This window comes from Lagenorhynchus albirostris, chromosome 17 (assembly GCF_949774975.1).
Source record: "Lagenorhynchus albirostris chromosome 17, mLagAlb1.1, whole genome shotgun sequence".
Lineage (NCBI taxonomy): Eukaryota > Metazoa > Chordata > Mammalia > Artiodactyla > Delphinidae > Lagenorhynchus > Lagenorhynchus albirostris.
The window spans coordinates 77,595,069-77,616,012 of record NC_083111.1 but is presented as its reverse complement, the minus strand read 5'-3'; the positions used below and the strand labels follow the sequence as shown (position 1 = coordinate 77,616,012).

The following is a 20,944-nucleotide window of genomic DNA, read 5'->3' as shown; positions in this document are numbered from 1 at the left end:
AAATCTCTCTTTGATGCTAGATGATCATGCATGTCGTCCAGAAACTTTCCTGGTTCCCTACAATCTTTAGAATTAAGTCTAGGTATTTTTAACAGCAGCCAACGGTAAGAAATCTGATATTCAGCAGCCTATCCTCTGTTCTTTTCTTAGGTATTATCAGATCCGAGTGACCTTGAAGGTGTCCTCAAGGATCCCCCACAGACTGAGTGCCTCCATCCTTGGGCAGACAGGTAAGCAGGAGGATGGCAGTGGGGCACTTGTTCCCCGCTGGTAAGCCTTCATTTATCACTGTAAGCCAGGGCTTAGCAGAGTGCTGGATACATAAAGACACTCAGTAAGTCATTGTTGAATGCTGAATGAGTGGGTTTTGGAAATGGAGACCCACTGTTGCTTTGGCCATGTGTGTACGTTATTGCAAGGGGGACCTGGCTGAAGGAAAAAACAAACAAACAAATACTCGCCCAGGAGCAGCTGGCATCTGAGGATAAACCTGGCTGTGGAGGTTGGTGAAAGTCAAGTCAGGGAGGAAGAGGAAGGGAAATGGCATCCAGCAGATAGGTAAGAAGAAACCTGCTGTTGAAGAGAATTTGATAATCATCTAGGTATAGGGGACTGAGTCAGCAGGCAGGTGTGGTAGCACTTTCTGTGCACAGCAAGGAGTCAATGCAACACTCCTAGGGAAGAAGGATTGCCAAGAACAATCCAGGTTCTAACCTTGGAGAAACTGGAGTATTAGTAGGTATCCAGGGCTCCCAGCAGTTTCAGTGTAATAGTGTTGAGTCCGAAATATAGAACTTATTACATAAAAAATAAGGCTAGGCGTCAAGATTATATTCTAACAGAAATATTTTCATTGGTAAATTTGGGAGAATGTACAGATCAGCCAGACCTGAAGAAGAAGAAACACTTCGGGATGGAAGCAGAAGTATGGAGATAAAAAGACAGAACTAGGTGAAATCTGCTTAACTTTCACTGTACAAGGTAGCCAAGAATATTATAGAAATCATATCCAGCAGAGTAAGAGTTCCAGTCATAGCTACACTTCCAAAAATTCATCTGGAGTTGCCCTGGCAATTAGACTACCCCATTGATGACAGTGATATTATGGTGAGTAAAACTGCATGCAGTTGAATAACCACAAAGTGGGAGTGTAGAGTGGTGACCTGTTTAGCTCCACCTGGGAGGAGGAGTGGGAGATTCGGGGCAGAGTAGGCTACTTGGACCATGCAAGGGACAATCAGGGGAGGCTGATGGTTTATGGGCAACAGTTTGACTCAAGCCTGTGATACAGAAAGAGAAAGATACTGGAGACCACCGGCTCCTCCCCTTACTCTGGAAAGAGTTAAGCATTAAGTAGTAGTCAAGGCTCCACATTTCCAGGGAGGTCCTTCTCTTCCACCCTTCACTCTCCTCCTCTCTCCAGGAAATAAATCAGGCATCTGAGACTGGTGGTCACTCCCCCTCCTATGTGCATTCAGGACGCCTGTAGTTCCCCACTGTGCTACCACCTGTGTCGTGCCCCTTCCCCAACCCAGCTTCTGCCAGAAGAAGGTTCATGGAGGTGAATGAGAAAGTAGAAGATTTGAACCCAAATCTTGCAGGAACTAGTCATGTGATCCCAGGCGTTAACAACTTGAGCTTCATTTCCTCACCTGAAACACGAGGGTAAATATCCATCCTCTGTAGGGCTTTGTCTTAGACATTATAGCTCTAATTTTGTTTATTTGGGTCCTTCTCTTTTCTTCTTGGTGAGCCTGGCCAGAGGTTTGTCAATTTTGTTTACCCTTTCAAAGAACCAGTTCTTGGTTTTACCGATGCTTTTTCTGCTGTTTTTTAAATCTGTATTTATTTCCTCTCTGATCTTTATTATCTCCTTCCTTCTGCTGACTTCAGGTTTTGTTTGTTCTTCTTTTTCTAATTCTTTCAGGTGGAGTGTTAGGTTATTTATTTGAGATTCTTCTTGTTTCTTAAAGAAGGCTTGTGACACTATGAACTTTCCTCTAAGAACTGCTTTTGCTGCATCCCATAGATTTTATATGGTTGTGCGTCTTGGAGATTATAAATGAAAAGGGCGTTTTATATTTTACAGAGATTATTAAGGTAAATGTCCCAGATTAGGAACTGGCACAAAGTAAGTGTCCAATCAGTCTGACATGTGAGTGGTCACCTGATCAGGGGTTTGAAGCTGGGTTCTGGTCTCAGGGACAAGGCTGGACCTGGAAGTCAGGTGGGAGTAATGCCTAGCTGACTTGATGGATGCCATCCCCAGGTCCCCGACAAAGGACTCTGCTTCTTCTCGTGACTGTGTAGCTCGGGAGCTCAGTCCCTGTCTCTGGCTGAGCTGTCTCTTGGAGCTGAGAGACCCAGCTGTGAGGATCAGAGGACTGCTGGGCGTCCAGCAGCTGGCAGAGCCCAGCAAGCAGCTTGGGGAAAGGACGACTCCTGCTGGTGCAGCACAGAGACAAAAGAAAGAAAAATGCAGTTTGGGGAAAAAAGGCTATTTTCTTCTTTGGTCTAGTTTGACATGGGGATAATTGTGGTCCACTTGGTAGGCCCTTGAGTTTACATGAGTATGATATTTAGAACAGAAGGCCCATATGGAGGTCAGCAATAATTACAATAGGGATGGCTCCGTGGGTGAGGAATAGATAGTGTTGGCGATTTCTTCCTCAAGGTGAATTTTCCAATTTTAGTGTTTTCAGTTAGACATTGCCTCATTACAAAGCACTCTGAAGCTTAGTGGTTCAAAACAACAGTTTATTCTTGATGTTTTGAGTTGACTGGGCTCAGCCAGGTCTTTTGTGCACTGCTTTCAGCTGGGATCTCAGTGGAGGACAGATTACCCACGATCATAACATCAGACGTGTCTTCACACACATCTGATCTCTCAGTTGAGGTGGCTGAACTGCCTAAGGGAATGGTCCGGCTGTCTCCAGTTGGGTGTCCAACTTCTTCTGTGGTAGCTCAGGTCACCAAGGGAAAGAAAGTGGAAGATTCCAGGTCTCTTAAGGGCTAGGCTGGGAAATGGCACAGGGTCTGTCCTCCACATTCCATTGGTCAAGGCCAATTGCAAGGCCAGTCCAGCTTCAAGGCAGGAGTGGAATATTCTCCAGCCCTTCATGGAGAACTTCTGTACGTACAGCAAAGGGAGACTGTTTCAGCAGTCATATTTACATCCAGTCACCCAGACATATTTCCTGTTACCTGCATGTAGTTCTCAGTAAAAAAGAAAATATATATATATGTTTAGTCGAGTACTGATATATTGAGAAATCACCAGAAGGAGTCAAAACACTTGATGTCGTTGACACTTATCAGTTGGGTGATCTTATGGGGACAAGTCATTTAATTTGTTTTTTTGGTTGCATTTATCTCTAAAGCAGAAATAGGAAAAGGTTTCTCTGTCTAAAGAGGTAGAATTCAGGAGTGGTGCAGGACACACATTCAGAAATTGCTGGGTTCAAATCCTGCTTCCGACTCTTAGCCATGTGGATTTAGGAAAGTTATTTTAGCCAATTTGGTTTTTGGGTTCTTCACCTATAAAGTGGGGCTGGTAGGAGATCCCTACCTCATAGGTTTATGTTAAGGTTTGAATGAGTTATGCAAGGAAATGACTAGAATGGGCCTGGCACACAGTAAGCCCACAATAACCACTAGCAAGAGTAAGTGATGCTATTCTGCGTTCAGTAGTTGTTTACTTAGTAGCATCTGCCCCAGGCTGGTCCCATGGAACACATCCCTGGGGATGAGAAGATTCCTTCCTGCTCTGGAGGCACCCACAGTCTTCCTGGGGAGACAGAAGTGTCACACTAACAAATACAGTAGAGGTGGAAGCTGACCCAGCTCATCTGAGACAGTGAGAGCTGGAAGGGTGAGCAGAGGTTGGCCGTGCAGGCAAAGGAAGGGAAGGATGTTCTCGGCAGAGGTACCAGGCCCCGATATCCCTGGGACCTGAGCAAGGGTGTTCCTGGGATGATGAGAGATCTGGCGTGGCAGGTGATAAGGACGGAGACAAAATGAGAAGAGAAACCTTGGCGGCCGGGTTTGGAGGCCACGATATGCCATGTGGAGCAGATTGATTTCGTCTCAAGAGGCACAGCCAGATGAAGTGAAAGCACTAGGAAGACATAAATCCAGTGCTGTTCAAGCACAAGACGTTGCTGCACAAATTAAGGGGCACAATTAGACAGTCTTTCTCTCTTTTTGGATATATCTGTTCTCTGGTAGCCATATGATATGGAAATGTGTTTCAACTACGTAGGTGATTTGGATTCTGCTTCTCTAGATGGGAAATACTTTGTCACTGGGTTTTCCAAGGTAGGTGTTTATGATGTGATTCTGTGAATAAGAAAAAATAGTAACTCCCCATGTGAAATGTAGCCATAACCTGTATGCTACGGTATTTTCTTTTCTTCTGTACTTTTAAAAAAGGTGACTTGGGACAGGTTTCTGTGGTAAATGGATAGTTCCTTCTTGTCTGAGGTAGCGACATATCTTGTAAAATAGACTAGGACAGGCTCTGAACTTGTACCAGGTAAGCAGTCCTCCCCTGGGCATTCTAGAAAGATGACCACATGACAGAAGGGACATGTGTGTGAACAGGTGACTGTACCCCAACTGGAGCAGTGCATCACATCTGCTCCTGGCACTTGGTGCCAGGCATAAAGGGAGCTACTTCTCTGTAGATGTGGAAGGGTGGGTGATTCGGGCCAGTGGTCAGTACGACTCTGAAGGCCACTGGGTCTTGGTCATCACCCAAAATAGAAAAGTATGAATTGTAGGTGATCCCCTAATGGTTCACTGACACCAGGATATCCCTGGGCTGTTCCAAACCTTTTCAGGTTCCTCCTATAAGCCGAAGTCCTGGGTGCCAAGAGGTACAGAGATGAATGATGGTCAATGAAAATATAAGGGTTAAGGGATTCCAGGAAGAGAAACCAGAAGTAAGAAATTTTTTAAAAAATGTGATTCTGTTTGCTTCAAAGGCTTACATTCTGTGGGTCTCACAGCTTTGTTCTCTCTTCTGAGTTCAGGGTTACAGGTAATTGGCATGTCTGCATCTGTGAATGAATGTTACGGATACGTAGCCTTGGCGATTTCCTTCCACCAAAATGACGCTATTTAATAGATTGTGCAGTCCTTCCGACCTGGAGATGTTAAAAAAATATTATTTTCCCTTAGAGGGATGATCACGGAAGGGAAAATAGGGGGAGGGGGAGGGGTGCTGCCTAAGCCGGTTGAGGCTGTGCTAGGCGGTTCGGCACAGGCATCTGCTAGTCACCGCTCATCAAAGCAGGAGAAAGGATGAGCAGTAAATTGTGAACGTGTAAAAATGGCCATGATTAGTTTTAGTCGTGTTTTGAGAGGTAATTTCCCTTTCCATTAGCAGAAGCTTTTATGAGTTTCACCGTGTTAAGGGGTGGGGAGGGACATTTATTCTTCAAATGAATCAAACTAACTTCTTTTCAAGGTCCATTAATGTACCCCTACATATCAAATATGCTTGTTTTCATGGAGAATATTAAGCAGGTAGAACACTCCAGCTCCCAGGCTCTGAGTGCCCACCTGGGGCTGGAGGAGAGTGATGCTCAGGGCTGTCAGGAAGGATGTGCCTGGGTGAGCCCAGGCTTGAAGGATGCTCTCCCCTCTGGTCCTCGCAGCAGTCAACCGGGAAACACCGAAGCCAGGGCCCCTCACCTTGGACTCCCAGTGCAAGCTGGGAATCTGCTCTGCCAGCTGGTGCGGTGACCCAGCTCCCTGGGGGTCCAAGTCAGAATTGTTGCCTATCCTTTGTCCTTGAGATCAAGTCTTAAAGTCTGCTTGACCTCCAAGGTTCTTCTTTGGGAAGCTTTCTCCAGTCTCTTGTAGCACGGTTCACGCCTCTCTGCCTCTGCTTTTGCTTTCCATGCCTATCCCTCCTTTCCTCACCCTTTCACCCTGCTAGTCCCACTAGGCTGGCAGAAAGGATTTATGCTGGTTCTCCAAGGGCGATCCCTTGCCCCTGGCAGAATTACTCATTCCCTGTCTGAGCATATCCTCTTCACTACCTGTACACACACAGCACGTGCCCCTCCCCCATTTGTGGGCTTCTCCTGCCCCTTTGCTCTCAGTACCTGCGCCTGGGACTTTGCTTGGAGGACCACCCCAGGCTCCCAGAAGCACTCTGCCCAAGATCTGAACGTGCCTGGGAGTTTGAAGCCCACCGTCCCCCATCCCCTCCCCACCCAACCCCTGCCATGAACCAGTGAGTATTAGTGCAGGGATACAGAAGCCCATCTCCCGTCTCATGATGGGACAGACTGAGATGTAGCTCACCCTCCAGAGTCCCCTGCAGGATCAGGCTGGCGCTGCCTTCTTGGGGACCTTTGCTGAAATGCACCCTTGCCTGTCTTCCTTCCTTTTCCTGCCCTGTGTCCCCACATCCCAGGTGGTCTCACTGGGCACACCTGTGCTAAATCACCTGCACACAGGTCCTCTTCTCTGGATGTGCTGTTTATCATCTGTGTCCAGAAACCACTAGAAGAGGTACTGCAGTTCGTTCATTATCACATAGGAGGTGTGGTGTGAAGTTAACCAGACCTGCGTTCACCTGGGTTCCTTGTGACCCTGAGCCAGTAGCCTTTGGGTTTAGTCCCCTATAGAAATGACCCTGAAGGGCTGTTTTGGGGATCAGTTGATGTACTGTATGTGGGTAGGGAATGGACTGCCTGTCGCATTGGGAGCCTGCATGTACACCTACGCATCAAAGCATGACCTCCTTGATCACCCTCCTGCCACATTTTTCAGGGATGGTCCCCTAATCTGTCCCGCATTTAATGCACTTTCTGTGGGGATAACGTACACAGCAGCAAATCCCAGATGCTAAAGCCAGCTGTGTACGAGGCACAGCTGACACAGAGCTTGATGTCTGACCCTGCTCTCCTGGAGCTCAAGGACTGGGGTGGGGAACCACGGGGTGAGTGACAAGGGCTCAGGAGGACGGAGGCCCTGGGGGCCCAGGGCTCAGGACAGCCTTCCCTGGAAGGCCCGACTGCTGTCTTCCTGAGTCTGTCTTCTGTGAGCACACCTGACCTCCAGGTGTCCCGACTGTAGGTCCAGGTCGTCAGTGCAAATCTCTCTGTGCTCGGAAAGTGAGCAGAGTCCCGCCATCGGGTCTTCACAGCCTCAGCTGCCCTGCCATCGGCACACCTGCCCTGGTGCTTCCCTCCACGCTGAGCAAGGCTCCTGGGCCCCCTGCCTGCTCTCCACTCAGACAGCAGCACCACCAGCGCGCACCTGCACGGCAAAGCTGCACCTGGGGAACCGCATTTCAGGGAAACACACCTAGAGAAAAAGGCGAGGGAGAGCACAGGCTCCCTGAAGCGTTAGGCCAGAGAAGATACACACACATCAGAGCCGCTTCCCTTGCGGATGGGAGAGAACAATCTTTATCTCTAGAGCACTACACACAGGCTCCAGAACCAGGTGGCTGAGTCCCAGTCACTCTGGGTGACCTTGGGCTTGTTTCTAACCTCCCTGTGCCTCATTTTCCTTCTCTGTAACATGGGAATAGCGATAACAATAACAACAATAATAGTAATATTAATAATAGTACCTTCTTCATAGGTTTGTAAGAATTTAAAATATTAATGCACATAAGCACGCAGAGGGGAGCCTGACATCCTAAACCCTCAATAAATCCTGGCTATTTTTAAGTTTTATTACAAAAGCCAGAGTCAGCAGACTTGGGTGAAATTTACACGAACTGAAATGTTAGTCCTGATGGGTTTTGCTCATTCGGGAAAATGTTTCTCGGGTGCCTCCCGTGTGTCAGGCACTGTTTCTGGAGCTCTTGAGCCCCCAGATGCCCAGCTACAGATGTTGTCTTCAGAAGCAGTGAACTTCCCATCGCTGGAGGTTTCAAGCAGAGGTTTTCGCATGGTACGAGCCAGTGGCCAATGAAAAGAGCATTGTATGAGAGTGTACATACAGGCAGCGTCATTCTAGTTTTTTTTAAAATGAAGAGACATTATCATGGTTATTATTATTATCGTTATCATTATTATATACTTAGGGATATAAATGAATCCTCAGTGTGGAAGTTGATGCTTACATTTACACACCAAGGTGCTGGTCATGTTGATTTCTTCAGTTCTGGCTCCCTGGTGCCTGTCAGAGCGCCTGGGGCACAGCTGGCTTCACAGGCTTGTTTACTGCCTTAGTGAATACAAGACCAGAGGGCAGAGCTTGGGCCAGAATGAAAGGAAGAGGGAGACTCAATCCCATACCATTAAAAGAAGAGCAAGCTTCTGAAGGCTCAGCGAACAGGTGGTTTTGGGGGGAAGCATTTCAGTGGGAAAGGATGCTGCTTCGACTTCGCAACAGTCAAACAGTTGTTAAGAAAAAAAGCTGATGATTATTTAGAAAAAAGCAAAGTATCCCAAAGAGGCAGGCTAACTTCTTCCTGATCTGGCCAAGTGGTCACAGAGAATCCAAGAATGGCCCATGCTGTGTGGAATTTGGAGTGACAACACGGAAGGTGTCCGGGAAGTGGCGGGGAGATGTTCAGGACCCCCTCAAACCACAGCAGAGTTTCTCCCAATGTGGTGCAAGGACCTCCCCTCCCAGGACACCCTAGGGACTGGCAAGCAGCCAGTTTCTTGATCCCTCCACCCGTGCCTCCTAAGTCAGACTCTAAGAGCGAGACGAGATATACCTGGATAAAATACCAAAGAGGAAATTCACATGGGGACGCACGAGAGCAGAACCTTGGAATTCTGTAATTGCAGCTAATAAGCTGGTGCTAACGATGGATAATTGGATGATTTAGTCTTCTCTCCTCAGTGACTTACAGTTACAGGAAGAGATTCTGAAGTCTTAACGCCGTCATGTAAAAGACAGGTCCCTGAGGACGGTCCTATGTGGCAGAGGGTCTTTATTCCTGATCTGCTGACAGGTGCGTTTTTATCCAGTGCCTCTGGAAAACAGTGCGGTCATGAAATGAAAAGAAATACTTCCCTCTGAGCTGGCTGCAGCTGATTGCTGGGTATTTACCCTGTCTTGGGCATAAGCTCTTTTTTCACTGTGAGGAATGATAAAGTCTATCTTGTCCAGTATTCTCACATGGAAAATGAGGGAGTCTGCGTCCCCATTTACATGTGGATTTTTTTTTAGTTCAAGGGAGCACACAGAGGAAGAGGCAGGTGTATCAGAACCTCTGGTTCTGGGGAGGTTCTGGGAGGGAGGAGGAACATATTTCAGGGTAAAAGTCCTGCTAACGGAGATTCTGTACTCCCCACACTGGGCGCCAGAGCCTTTTCAAAACCGCTATCAGGTCTCGCTCTTGCCTTTTTATAGAGTGTCTTCGATTCATGGTGCTATTTATGCGCGCCCAGTAAAGAATGAGGAAAATATTACTTGAGGCTTCACTCAGAGCAAAATTCCCCGCCAGCTGCCCAGTGATTTGAACACGAGCCATTTTAAAGCAGAGTAGGGTTGTCCTGGAGAGTGGGGTTACTGGAGCAGGCTTTCTCACAGATTGGCTTTCCACGCATCTATCAAATACCCCATTCTTTCTAAGGACAGCCCAAGATAAGAGGACGGGTTTATGTGAAAACTGCTCATGCTGGAAAAGTAACAGAAAATTCCTATCTTACCTTTACATATCCGTAGCGTATTTGGACAGTTACAGAAACAGGATTTCCCACTTTGTCTTGGTAGCTAATTCTGAAGATCCCAAGGAGGGGCTATGAGGAACACATACTCTCTGAAGAGCATGGCTTTTACTCAGAATGTTCTTGAAAGAAAAGCATGAGAGTTTTGTTTCTTTTTATTCCATTGATTTTTTTTTTGTAATAATACATCCACTTTAAGTAGACAGTGATTTTTTTTTTTTTTTTTCGGTACGCGGGCCTCTCACTGTTGTGGCCTCTCCCATTGCGGAGCACAGGCTCCGGACGCGCAGGCTCAGCGGCCATGGCTCACGGGCCCAGCCACTCCGCGGCATATGGGATCTTCCCGGACCGGGGCACGAACCCAGGTCCCCTGCATCGGCAGGCGGACTCTCAACCACTGCGCCACCAGGGAAGCCCAAGACAGTGATTTTTTAAAGACTTTACTTAGCATGACCCAGCACGCACATATTCTCAGGGAAACCTTAGGTAATATAGATGCACAGAGCCATCCAGCCTGGGAATTTTTAAAAAAATTTTATTTTACTGCAGTATAGTTGATTTACACTGTTGTTAATTCCTGTTGTTCTGCAGAGTGATTCAGTTATACATATATATACATTCTTTTTCAGATTCTTTTCCATTATGGTTTATGCCAGGATATTGACTGTAGTTCCCTGTGCTGTGCAGTAGGACCTTGTTGTTTATCCATCCTGTATATAATAGTTTGCATCTGCTAATCCCACACTCCAAGTCCATCCCTTCCCTAGCTCACCTCCCCCTTGGCAACCACTAGTCTGTTCTCCACGTCTGTGAATCTATTTCGTAGATAAGTTCACTCGTGTCGTATTTTAGATTCCACATATAAGCAGTATCATATGGTATTTGTCTTTCTCTGTCCGACTTACTTCACTTAGCATGATCGTCTCTAGGTCCATCCATGTTGCTACACATCAGCCTGAGAGGTTTTCAGTCCATATCCAATGCAATGATCGTTCTCCATCGCTCTCAGGACTCAACTCATTTTAGTTCACCACTGCCAAAGGCTGACCTGCGTCACCTTCACACAAAAGCCAGGGTGGTACCTTTTACAGATAATGTGGATTATGTTGGGCCGCTACTGAAAGTCTTCTAATGATGATGGTGATGACACAGAATGCTTAATATACACCAGGCACCGTCTATATTCTTTGCATATATTAAATTTTCTCACTTCTCACAACTCCATAGGGTAGGTGCTATTATTATCCCCACTTTATAGATAAAGGTGCTGATGTGCACATCTGGGAAGAGGCTGGGGTAAGGTCCCATTCAGGCGGTCTGGCTCTTAACTACTGCATCATATTGCTTCGTGGAGACCTTCGAACAAAGTACAGAGTCCTTAGCAGGTCCTGATTGGCCCCTGTATGGTCTGATCCTTGACTTTCCCCTTAAACTCATCTTCTCCCTTCTTCCCCATCACTCTTACTCTTCCTTGAATCACCAAGCTCATTCCCAACTCAGAGCTTCTGAACTTAGGGGGTCCTTCCACTGTGAAGTTGGTCGTTCCTCTGCAATCGTCACCTAGCTTGCTTTCTCAGTGAATCCAGGTCAGGTCTCTGCTCACATGTCACCTCCTCAGAGAGGCTTCTTGCCCAGTTATTTCAAAAAAAATAAATTTCTTGTTATAACTCAATTTCTTATTCTGCTTTATTTTTCTTCGCACCACTTCAGCTAGTTTTATTCCATATGGATTTGTTGTCTGTGTCTCCTCTAAGATTTGATAATAATGCTACTTTCAGTAAACCGTCACTGTTTTCTATGTGCCACGAAATAGAATATTTCAAATATGTTACGTATTTATGTGTTTGGATTTACTTTATCATCACACCTTCCCTAAGTGATAAGTTACAGGAGTAGGTCCCATTGTACAGAAGAGGAAATTCAGGCATGCAGAGCTCATGGACTGGCTCAAGGCCTCCCAGGTAGTGAGTCTTGGAGTGAGGATTCAAGCCCAGTGAGTCGGGCTCCAGGGTCTGGCAGGTCCCTACTCCACCCGCAGTGCTAAGGACAGGACCTGTGCTGAGCGCCAGCTGGAGGAATAAATCAGCAGTGTTGATACATGGCCCTGCTCCCCACCGGGTCCTGCAAGCTGGGCCAGAATTACTCCTTGAACCCCTCCACCAGCACCCCCTCCACACTGCGTCAGATTTCAAGTCCTATCAGTTGGGACTTTCTCCTCCTCCTCGGGTCTTCCGGGTCCTCTCCAAGCCCACTGACATCACTTGGTCAGGCTCAGTCTTCTCTCCTGGGCTCGGCCTCCTCCCCAGCCTCACTCGCTTCGCACTGCAGCCCTCATCACTCCCGTGGACACCGTAGTAGCAAGATCAGACCTTCAGGGGCTGCCCCGCCGGTGTCCCGTGGATGTGCTTTTAGGATACTGCACGTCATCCCAGTTTTACTATTTAAATATTTTCAACCTTTTTTAGAAGAGGCAGTGAACCCCATGTTCATGCCATTGTTTCAATGAGTGTTTACACATGGAAGACCCATCGAACAGCACAAAAACGGCATCTACAGTCTATCTGGGTTCAACCCCTGGTTCCACGTCTTTGAAACTGAAACAAGTGCCCAGTGCCTCCGTTTCCTCCACACAGGAAACTCAGGGCTGCTTCCAGGGAAGATTAAAGCTGAGGTTCGTTCATGCAGAGTCACCAGCAATTACCCAGAGACTCATGTCAGCACTGGGGATACGTTCACACGTGGAGGTTCTGTGGGTTTTGAAGAGAAGGCAGCCAAGGACGGCTGGGGCCCCATGAACACCTGGGCTGAGCAGATGAACAGAAGCTCCTGAAGGTGCCTGAGGAGGGAAGCCAGAGAACTGAGAGGAGAAACAAGGATGGGATTGTATTTGAAAGAGGGAGTCTCAGTCCACAGTACCAAACGTTTAGAGAGAGTATTTTTTTTTCTTAATTGAAGTATAGTTGATTTACAATGTTATGTTCATTTCTGCTGTACAGCATGGTGATTCAGTATATATATACGTATACACATACATATTCTTTTTCATATTCTTTTCCATTATGGTTTATCACAGGATTCTGAATATAGTTCCCTGTGCTCTACAGTAGGACCTTGTTGTTTATCCATTCTGTATATACTAGTTTGCATCTGCTAACCGCAAACTCCCACTCTATCCCTCCCCCACCCCCTCCTCCCCCTTGACAACCACAAGTCTGTCCTCTATGTCTGTGAGTCTGTTTCTGTTGAGTAGGTAAGTTCATCTGTGTCACATTTTAGATTCCACATGTAAGTGGTATCATACGGTGTTTGTCTTTCTCTTTCTAACCTCACTTAGTATGATAATTAGAGAGAGGTTTTTTGATACAGAATAGGAAGCATCCAGTAGCTGGACATTTCTAAGCTTTATCTTCAAGGTCTTCGAAATAAAACCTTTCAAGTTTTCCCCTGACACACGCCCTGGCTCAGCCTGGGCTATTTCCCGTTTCCCTCAGGAAGTAGTTGCCTTTGCCTGTTCTGTGATACCTACCAGATGTGCTTAGCCCACCCCCTCTGTTTTTCCTTGCTTATGTCCTACTATATTACCAGATCATCACATTCCTTTTCCTATTTACACAAGCTTTTTATCTTCCACGTAAGAGTGACCTTGCTTCTCAGAATCTTCCCATATTTTATCTGAACATTCTTTGTAATTCTTACTGCTTATTACCGTGTATTCATGTTGCATGTGCACCAGCGTTCCCACTAGTGTGCAGGTACCCAGAGGTAGGACACTTTATGCATCTCCCTTTGTCTGTCCTCCCCTTTGCTTCCTTGCTCCTACTTCTCCTTTAGGACTTTTCTTTTTTTTTTTTAACATCTTTATTGGGGTATAATTGCTTTACAATGGTGTGTTAGTTTCTGCTTTATAACAAAGTGAATCAGTTATACATATACATATGTTCCCATATCTCTTCCCTCTTGCGTCTCCCTCCCTCCCACCCTCCCTATCCCACCCCTCCAGGCAGTCACAAAGCACCGAGCTGATCTCCCTGTGCTATGCGGCTGCCCCCCACTAGCTATCTACCTTACGTTTGTTAGTGTGTATATGTCCATGACTCTCTCTCGCCCTGTCACAGCTCACCCTTCCCCCTCCCCATATCCTCAAGTCCGTTCTCCAGTAGGTCTGTGTCTTTATTCCTGTCTTACCCCTAGGTTCTTCATGACATTTTTTTCTCTTCTTAAATTCCATATATATGTGTTAGCATACGGTATTTGTCTTTTTCTTTCTGACTTACTTCACTCTGTATGACAGACTCTAGGTCTATCCACCTCATTACAAATAGCTTAATTTCGTTTCTTTTTATGGTTGAGTAATATTCCATTGTATATATGTGCCACGTCTTCTTTATCCATTCGTCCGATGATGGGCACTTCGGTTGTTTCCAAGGACTTTTCTTGAAGTCCATTTCCCCCAGGAAGCCTCCCCTGAACTGGCTGAGTGCTGGTGCCTTTGCTTTGTGGCAGTCATCATGGTGTGCATGTATTCCTGTGAAAACCACTTGACTCCTCTCTTGGTCCCTGCGGCCTAGAACTCAGTGAAGGTGGGGATCGTGCTGTTATGACTCCTTTCCATTCTCAGCGTGTGGCCCAGTACCCAATGCCGGGTATCCATCAGGGACAGCACTCATGTGCTGTAGATAAGGAGACATTGCCTCTATAAAATTGTAGCCCTGAAGGTTCAGTGTCAAAGCCAGCATGGGAACCTGCATGCCAGGTTCCTAGACCAGTGCCCTTCCTACTAGACTAGACTTTTCTCACCTTGGAGCACAGTCTGAGAAACCCATTCCCTGGGAGCCTTTACTGTTTTTGGGTGTCAGTCTTCCTTGGGCTTGTGCATTTGAGGAGTCTGGGCAAAGGGCTTCTAACCAAAGGGATGAACCAGCCGTCTTGGGATTTTAGAGTTGCATCAGGAGTTGTGAGGAACTATTGTGATCTAAATCTTTCTGGTTAGTTCACTTTCATTGAGAAAAGACTCCAAAGATCATTGCCTTGAAGGCATTGAAATAGGAACCAGAGAAAATAGACTTAAGTGCAAAATACATCAGAGTTTTAGGGCCAAAAGGAACTTTAAAGATTAAGTGACACAGAGCACCGAGCTGATCTCCCTGTGCTGTGTGGCTGCTTCCCACTAGCTATCTGTTTTACGTTTGGTAGTGTCTATATGTCCACGCCACTCTCTCACTTCATCCCAGCTTACCCTTCCCCCTCCCTATGTCCTCAAGTCCATTCTCTACGTCTGCATCTTTATTCCTGTCTTGCCTCTAGGTTCTTCATAACCATTTTTTTTTTTTAGATTCCATATATATGTGTTAGCATAACAGTATTTGTTTTTCTCTTTCCGACTTACTTCACTCTAGAGGGGTGGGATAGGGAGGGTGGGAGGGAGATGCAAGAGGGAGGGGATATGGGGATATATGTGTACATATAGCTGATTCACTTTGTTATACAGCAGAAACTAACACAACATTGTAGAGCAATTATACTCCAATAAAGATGTTAAAAAAAAAAAGAAGAATGTACCACTAGGCAACATGCAAAAAATAAATTAAAAAAAAAAAGAAAGATTAAGTGGAAACCTTACAGACCCAGAGTCATTAAATGAATTGACCGAGGTCGCTAGTCAATGGAAAAGCTGCTATTTTAATTCAAGAACTTGAAATCTAATGAACATTTTCACGATAAATGATTGTTTTTGCTCCATTATGAAAAAGGCCCTCCATTTGCAGTTTGAAGAGTCAGAAATTCATTTAAAATTCCTGAGTTTTAATTTCCCCTGGGGAAGAAGAGGCCTGTTTTTTGTTGTTCAACCAAATGGCTCAAACAGCATGAAGCTTCTAGCATGGTAAGTGGCAGTCTTGAAGCAGTTGACTAGCATGGTAAGTGGCAGTCTTGAAGCAGCTGACTTTTTGGATTCTGTACTCCCTTTTTCTATCGACAGTGACCTAAGTTTCCTTGGGAAGTATCCCTCTTGCGTCTTCTCAGCGGTGTGGCCTATTGATTCCCAGCTCTAGGCCTGGCTTTGATGGGCTCAAGCAATCAATATATGCCTGGGTCCTGGACAAGGACCTCCAAGGAGGGACCTGTCTTCTCTCTCTAGCCTCCTGGTTATTGGGGTGCTAGGATGACAATTCTGAGACTGCTGTGCCCGTGGTCCCATTGTATGAAGAGCCTTGGGATGTCCACTGAACAGTCAAAGGGATGTGGAGAAAGAAAGCAGAGAGGCATTCAGGGTTTTGAGTTTCATCCCTTGGCCAAGGAATCAAGCCATACTTGAAGCTAGCGCTACTACTGGATTGAGAAGTTTTCTTTCTTGTTGAAGACAGTTTGAACTTTCTGGCCCTTGGAACAGCTGTCTCATGAATACAGATGTTTAATAAGAATTTCCTTAATTCCTCTTAATTTAAAGTAAATGTCTTTGAAGACTAGAGTAGACAGTCTGATGTCTCATTCTTACTTTAAGAATCACTGATTTCATTCCGTAAGGACCTGCCAGACACAGGTTTCTCCACCAACAAGATTATGACCCCCCCAGGTTGGGGAATTTGATGTAAGTCTTGGTCGCGTCCATATTCCCCTGCAGCACTTGGCACAAGTGGGCACCCAGTAACAGTGCATTTAATGGATGAATGAACAAACTTAATTTGTTTCCCACAGGGTTCACGGGAGCTAATGGTAGAAGAGAGAATAATAAAGGAATCAACATTAATTGGCCATCTCATTAATTTGCTGCATAAGTAACACCATTCTGTCATTTTAACAATTTCAGTATTTTATGAATTGGATTACATAAGTGATCTATGACTAAATTCTCCTTGAGCACGTTACAAATCGGGCTACAAATATTTTTGCCCACTATCCAAATGCGAGACCCCACCCATCCCCAAAGAAACCACGGCTAACTTGCGGGTCTGCGTTCTCTGCATTTCATTTCATGTTCTACTCACCAAGAGATAATGGGGAGATTTTGTCTTTTTCTTACTTTGACAAAGTCTGTTCACATATGCAGATGGAGACCGAGGTGTGCTGTGGTCATCTCACACCTGCGCCTGAGAGTTGATTTGTGTGCATCTCTTCTCAGGTTTGGTGACTTCATGTGGGTAGCTTGAAACTGGCCATGGAGGGGGTGGAGGACTGTTTGCACCAGGAAATCAGCAAATCAGTTCCGTTTGGAAGACAGTTTTTAGACTTGTGCTGGCATGCCACTGTTCGGGGGGCATTTGTACACAGTGACAACTCAGACAGCATCGCTGTGCACGCCTCCTTGTGCGAATGTGTGAGGACCTGCTCTAGACGACAGAAAGCCCTGTTGCTGAAGCATCCACCGGGCGTGCAGATGTGCAGACTTAAATGAAAGAAAAGTGCCAGAAGGCGTTTCAAAGTTCCAGTTCAAACTTCACCAGCAGTTCATGAGGATATTTCCCTGCACAAATCAGTATCTTGTTTTGTCTGCCTTTCCCTAATCACTTTCCTTTCATGTGTTTATGAGCTATTCTTATTTTCCCTTTTATGAGTTTCCCATTTACAACCTTTGCTGCTGTTTTTGGATAATTTGCTCCTTATTGATGTAACTTTGTCTCCTACCTCCTGCCAAACACAGCTTCGCTCACGATGCCTTGATGTATCGTGTAGAAAATATCTTCTCCTAGTCTGTAGCTTGTCCTTTATCTTTGTTTCAGACAAAGTCATGCTAACCTTTGGAGTCTGATGTTTCAAAGCTTTTGCTTCTCAGCTGAAGTTGAGCTTTCCTGTCAGTCCTACAAATGGGGATGTATTCTTCCCAACAATCTATGGTTATAGTCAACAGTATTCCCAGTTATAGCTGAGGAAACTGAGGCTTAGGGAGGAACATGGTGGGGTTGGGATTTGTATCTGGGTCTGTTTGGCTTCACCATCATTTTCATGTGAGCTGGTGTTCCATGCTGCTATTGGGGTGCAACCTCAGGGGTCCCGTATCAGCAACTCCACACGCCTCCCTGCTGGCTCAGCCTGCCCTGGATCTCCATCTTGTGATTGGATGTCTTTCACTCACATAGACTTCCCCTGCCGGGATCTTCTTGTCACTCACGTGGTTCCCCTGAGCTGGCCTTAAAACGGCACCAGGTCAGCTCTCCCTACAGATCTCGTGTCTGGTCCATAAATAACGTCTCCTTTGCCTCAACAAATTCTGAATGTCTAAGCTTATCCCAATGCATTAACCTCTCTCCTGCTGCATGGAGTGGCCTTAACTTTCTGAGGAGTCAAACATGCACTGGTCCTCCGCTCCCCGAACTGGAGGGATCTGTATTAAGCTGTTTGGGTAGGCCCTCCGTGCTTGGATAAGACGAGGTGACACCTCTTTTCTCTCCTCCATTGGAGGTGGTGTAAACAGAGACTGACTTCATAGCAACGGCTTTCTCCAAACATCTGTATGTTTGTTCTCTCTAAACTTCTTTCTTCCCTCTCTACCTGATGCCGTGTCACTCCTCTAATCTAACTGAGGAATGTAGAGTCGTGGTTCTCATCCACTCCCTTTGTGAGCCTTGCTTTTGAGTCTAGCCCTTCACATTGGTTCGTAGGGTCTGTTGTGGCCACTGTCAAACTTCAGTTTTCATAGCCCACAAGATGCCTCTTCTCACCTTTAGGTCATGCGCTTCCCGCACCCCAAATTGAGTGTGCTCTATCCCTTCCGTTTCTCTTTCTGTAGCATGTGTGACGTTATAACTGAATGATTGCTCGAGCATTTCTTTCCCCCCGCTTACCACAGTGTAAGTCCTAGGAGGACAGAAACTTGCTTACTGCCATGACTCACACCCCTGCTATCGCAGCTTTGTCACTCAGTGCTGAGGTGCGGAGTCCATGGACTGATGGATGGATGAAAGAATGAGTAGGTGGATGACAAGAATTTCACATCACTTCCAGACCTCACTGAAAGATGCTTTCCCTTTCATCTAAATTCTGTTTGAAAGCTTCAGCTGAGCACACGCTCTCCAGTATTGATCGCCTTAGTTTAGAGCAGTTTGGGTCAATATTGTTAAAGTTTAAAGCGCGATAAAAGTCATGACTCCTGAAAATGAACGTTCTTGTTTATCTTCATTGAAGTCAGTGCACTTTGCCTCAGCCTTCTGAAATACGTACCCGTGGATGACCCATATTTTCATGGACCGGTAGCAATGGCACTAATACATTTCTATTGATATTGCAACTGATACGCCAGGCACTGTGCTAGGTATTTTGTAAATACTATTGTATCAATTCTCCTAGCAGTCCTTGGAGGAAAGTATCTCAGTTTCCATCTTCAAAGGAGGAAACCATCTGAGAGAGTTTATAAGTCAGTGGAGTCAAGGAGTTGGGTGTTTTTGAATCATTGCCACAGTTACAGTGCTAGTTTTGTTTCAAGTGGATAACTCGTTTGATGATTTTTTGTAATGATCAAATGAGAAGGAAACGATTTTTTTAAAGACATTAAAAAGTCAGTAGGTTAGAGTCTTTATCCATTTTTTCAAACCTAAAAATATATTTTAAAATTTCACATTCAACAAATATCTATCAAGCAGATAGTTCTGTTTGAGCAAAAGGAGCCTGTCTTTCACAGAAGACTTGGTCTAACGTAGGAGATTATTCAAACAGTCAAGGTCATTTTTACACCAACTAATATCAGAGTACTCAGAGAGATGCCTTGTGTTCTGAGGGCTTGTAATCATGGATTTGACAAGGTTTAGGGCGATGAGAGAACATTCTCTGGGGAAAGAGATGGGTGAGCAGAAGTTGGCGTGATCCACAGGGAAGGGAAGGGCCACTCCAGGCAGAAGGAGCGGCATGGGCAAAGGTGATGCAGTGACAAAAGGGGGACGACAGGCCACTGCGGCTGCGGAAGAGTGAACAAGGGAGCCTGGAACGAGATGAGGATAAACAGGGGCAAATTGGCTTTGAGGACTGTATTAGGGCAAAAAAGTGTCTCCTGTATCCTAAAAGGAATGGAAAGATACTGAAAGATTTTGAGCAGGGTAGCAACTTGATTCTATTTGTGTACTGAAACTGTGCTTCCTTGGAAATATTGTAGAGAGACAGACCAGAAGCAAGGTTGAGCAGAACGAAGGCCATTGAGCCGTCCAGGTGAGAAGCCATGTGAGCACGGGCAGGTTGGTTGGTGGTTGAGATGGAGAGATGAGGGATCACACTCAGAAGGCGGAGGGAGACGGAGACTCTCAGATTTCTGGTTTACACGACAAGGTGGCTCATAGAGCCATTTAGTCAGATAAGGAATGTTGGAAGAGAAACCAGCATCTTAGCTTTTTTTTCCCCCTCTAGTGGTGGTTTGAAACATGCTAAGTATGTGCTGCCTTTGAAAATCCAAACAGAAGATCTCAAGTAGGCGACTGGACTTCAAGGTCTTGAACGTAGAGGAGAAGTCTGGGTTAGACGCATGGATTCATTGACTGGCTATGTACTGCATTCCGTTTTATGTACAAGACTTGGAGAATGCATAAAACAGACCAATTTAGTGCTCTCATAGGGCTTACATTCTGGTTGGAAGAGAATACAGTCAGTATGACTCCAGCAGTAACTTAAGTAAAACAAACCGCTGTAAGGGAGGTGGGAAGTGACACTGAGGGCAGCAGGGAGGTGACTTTGATAAGGAGGCAGACGAAAGTTACCCTAGAGTCAAGAGGAAACTAGTGGAACTTGATTTCACAGAGGCCACGGGAAGGGGATAGTTCAAGGAGGAAGCATTGACCGACATTGCAGAAAGTTTCTGAGAATTCAAGTACAACGTGCATTAAAACTTTCCTGGACATCTTAGTGACAGCTAGCGCATTCATCACCTTGATAGGAGCTCTTTGGGTGGTGATAAGCGTCCAGAAACTAGATTTGGGGGGCACTGAAGTGTGAGTAAAATGATGAAGAAATGGAGACAGCCAGTAGAGGCATTCTTTGGGTAAGCGTCACTGCTCGGGCAAGGAGGGAGAGAGAGAGAGTGATAGCCAGGAGGGCTGAGAGTTTTGGCTTTTGTATGTATTTTAGTTCTAAGGAGAGAAAATTGACTTCACTTAAAAGCCGTTGGATATATATGGAATCTAAAAAAAAAAAGGTTCTGAAGAACCTAGGGGCAGGACAGGAATAAAGATGCAGATGTAGAGAATGGACTTGAGGACATGGGGAGCGGGGAGGGGAAGCAGAAGTGGAAGCTGGGATGAAGTGAGGGAGTGGCATGGACATCTATACACTACCAAATGTAAAATAGATAGCTAGTGGGAAGTAGCCGCATAGCACAG

At 45.8% G+C, this 20,944-nt stretch overlaps 1 protein-coding gene across 1 annotated transcript in view; it reads left to right on the top strand.

Annotated features, from left to right (window-relative positions):
- FAM135B (family with sequence similarity 135 member B) overlaps positions 1–20,944 on the top strand; it is a 160,648-nt gene that overhangs the window by 36,832 nt on the left and 102,872 nt on the right. Inside the window, 1 exon segment of the mRNA XM_060127760.1 lies at positions 151–230. Coding sequence (XP_059983743.1) covers positions 151–230 — 80 coding nt within the window.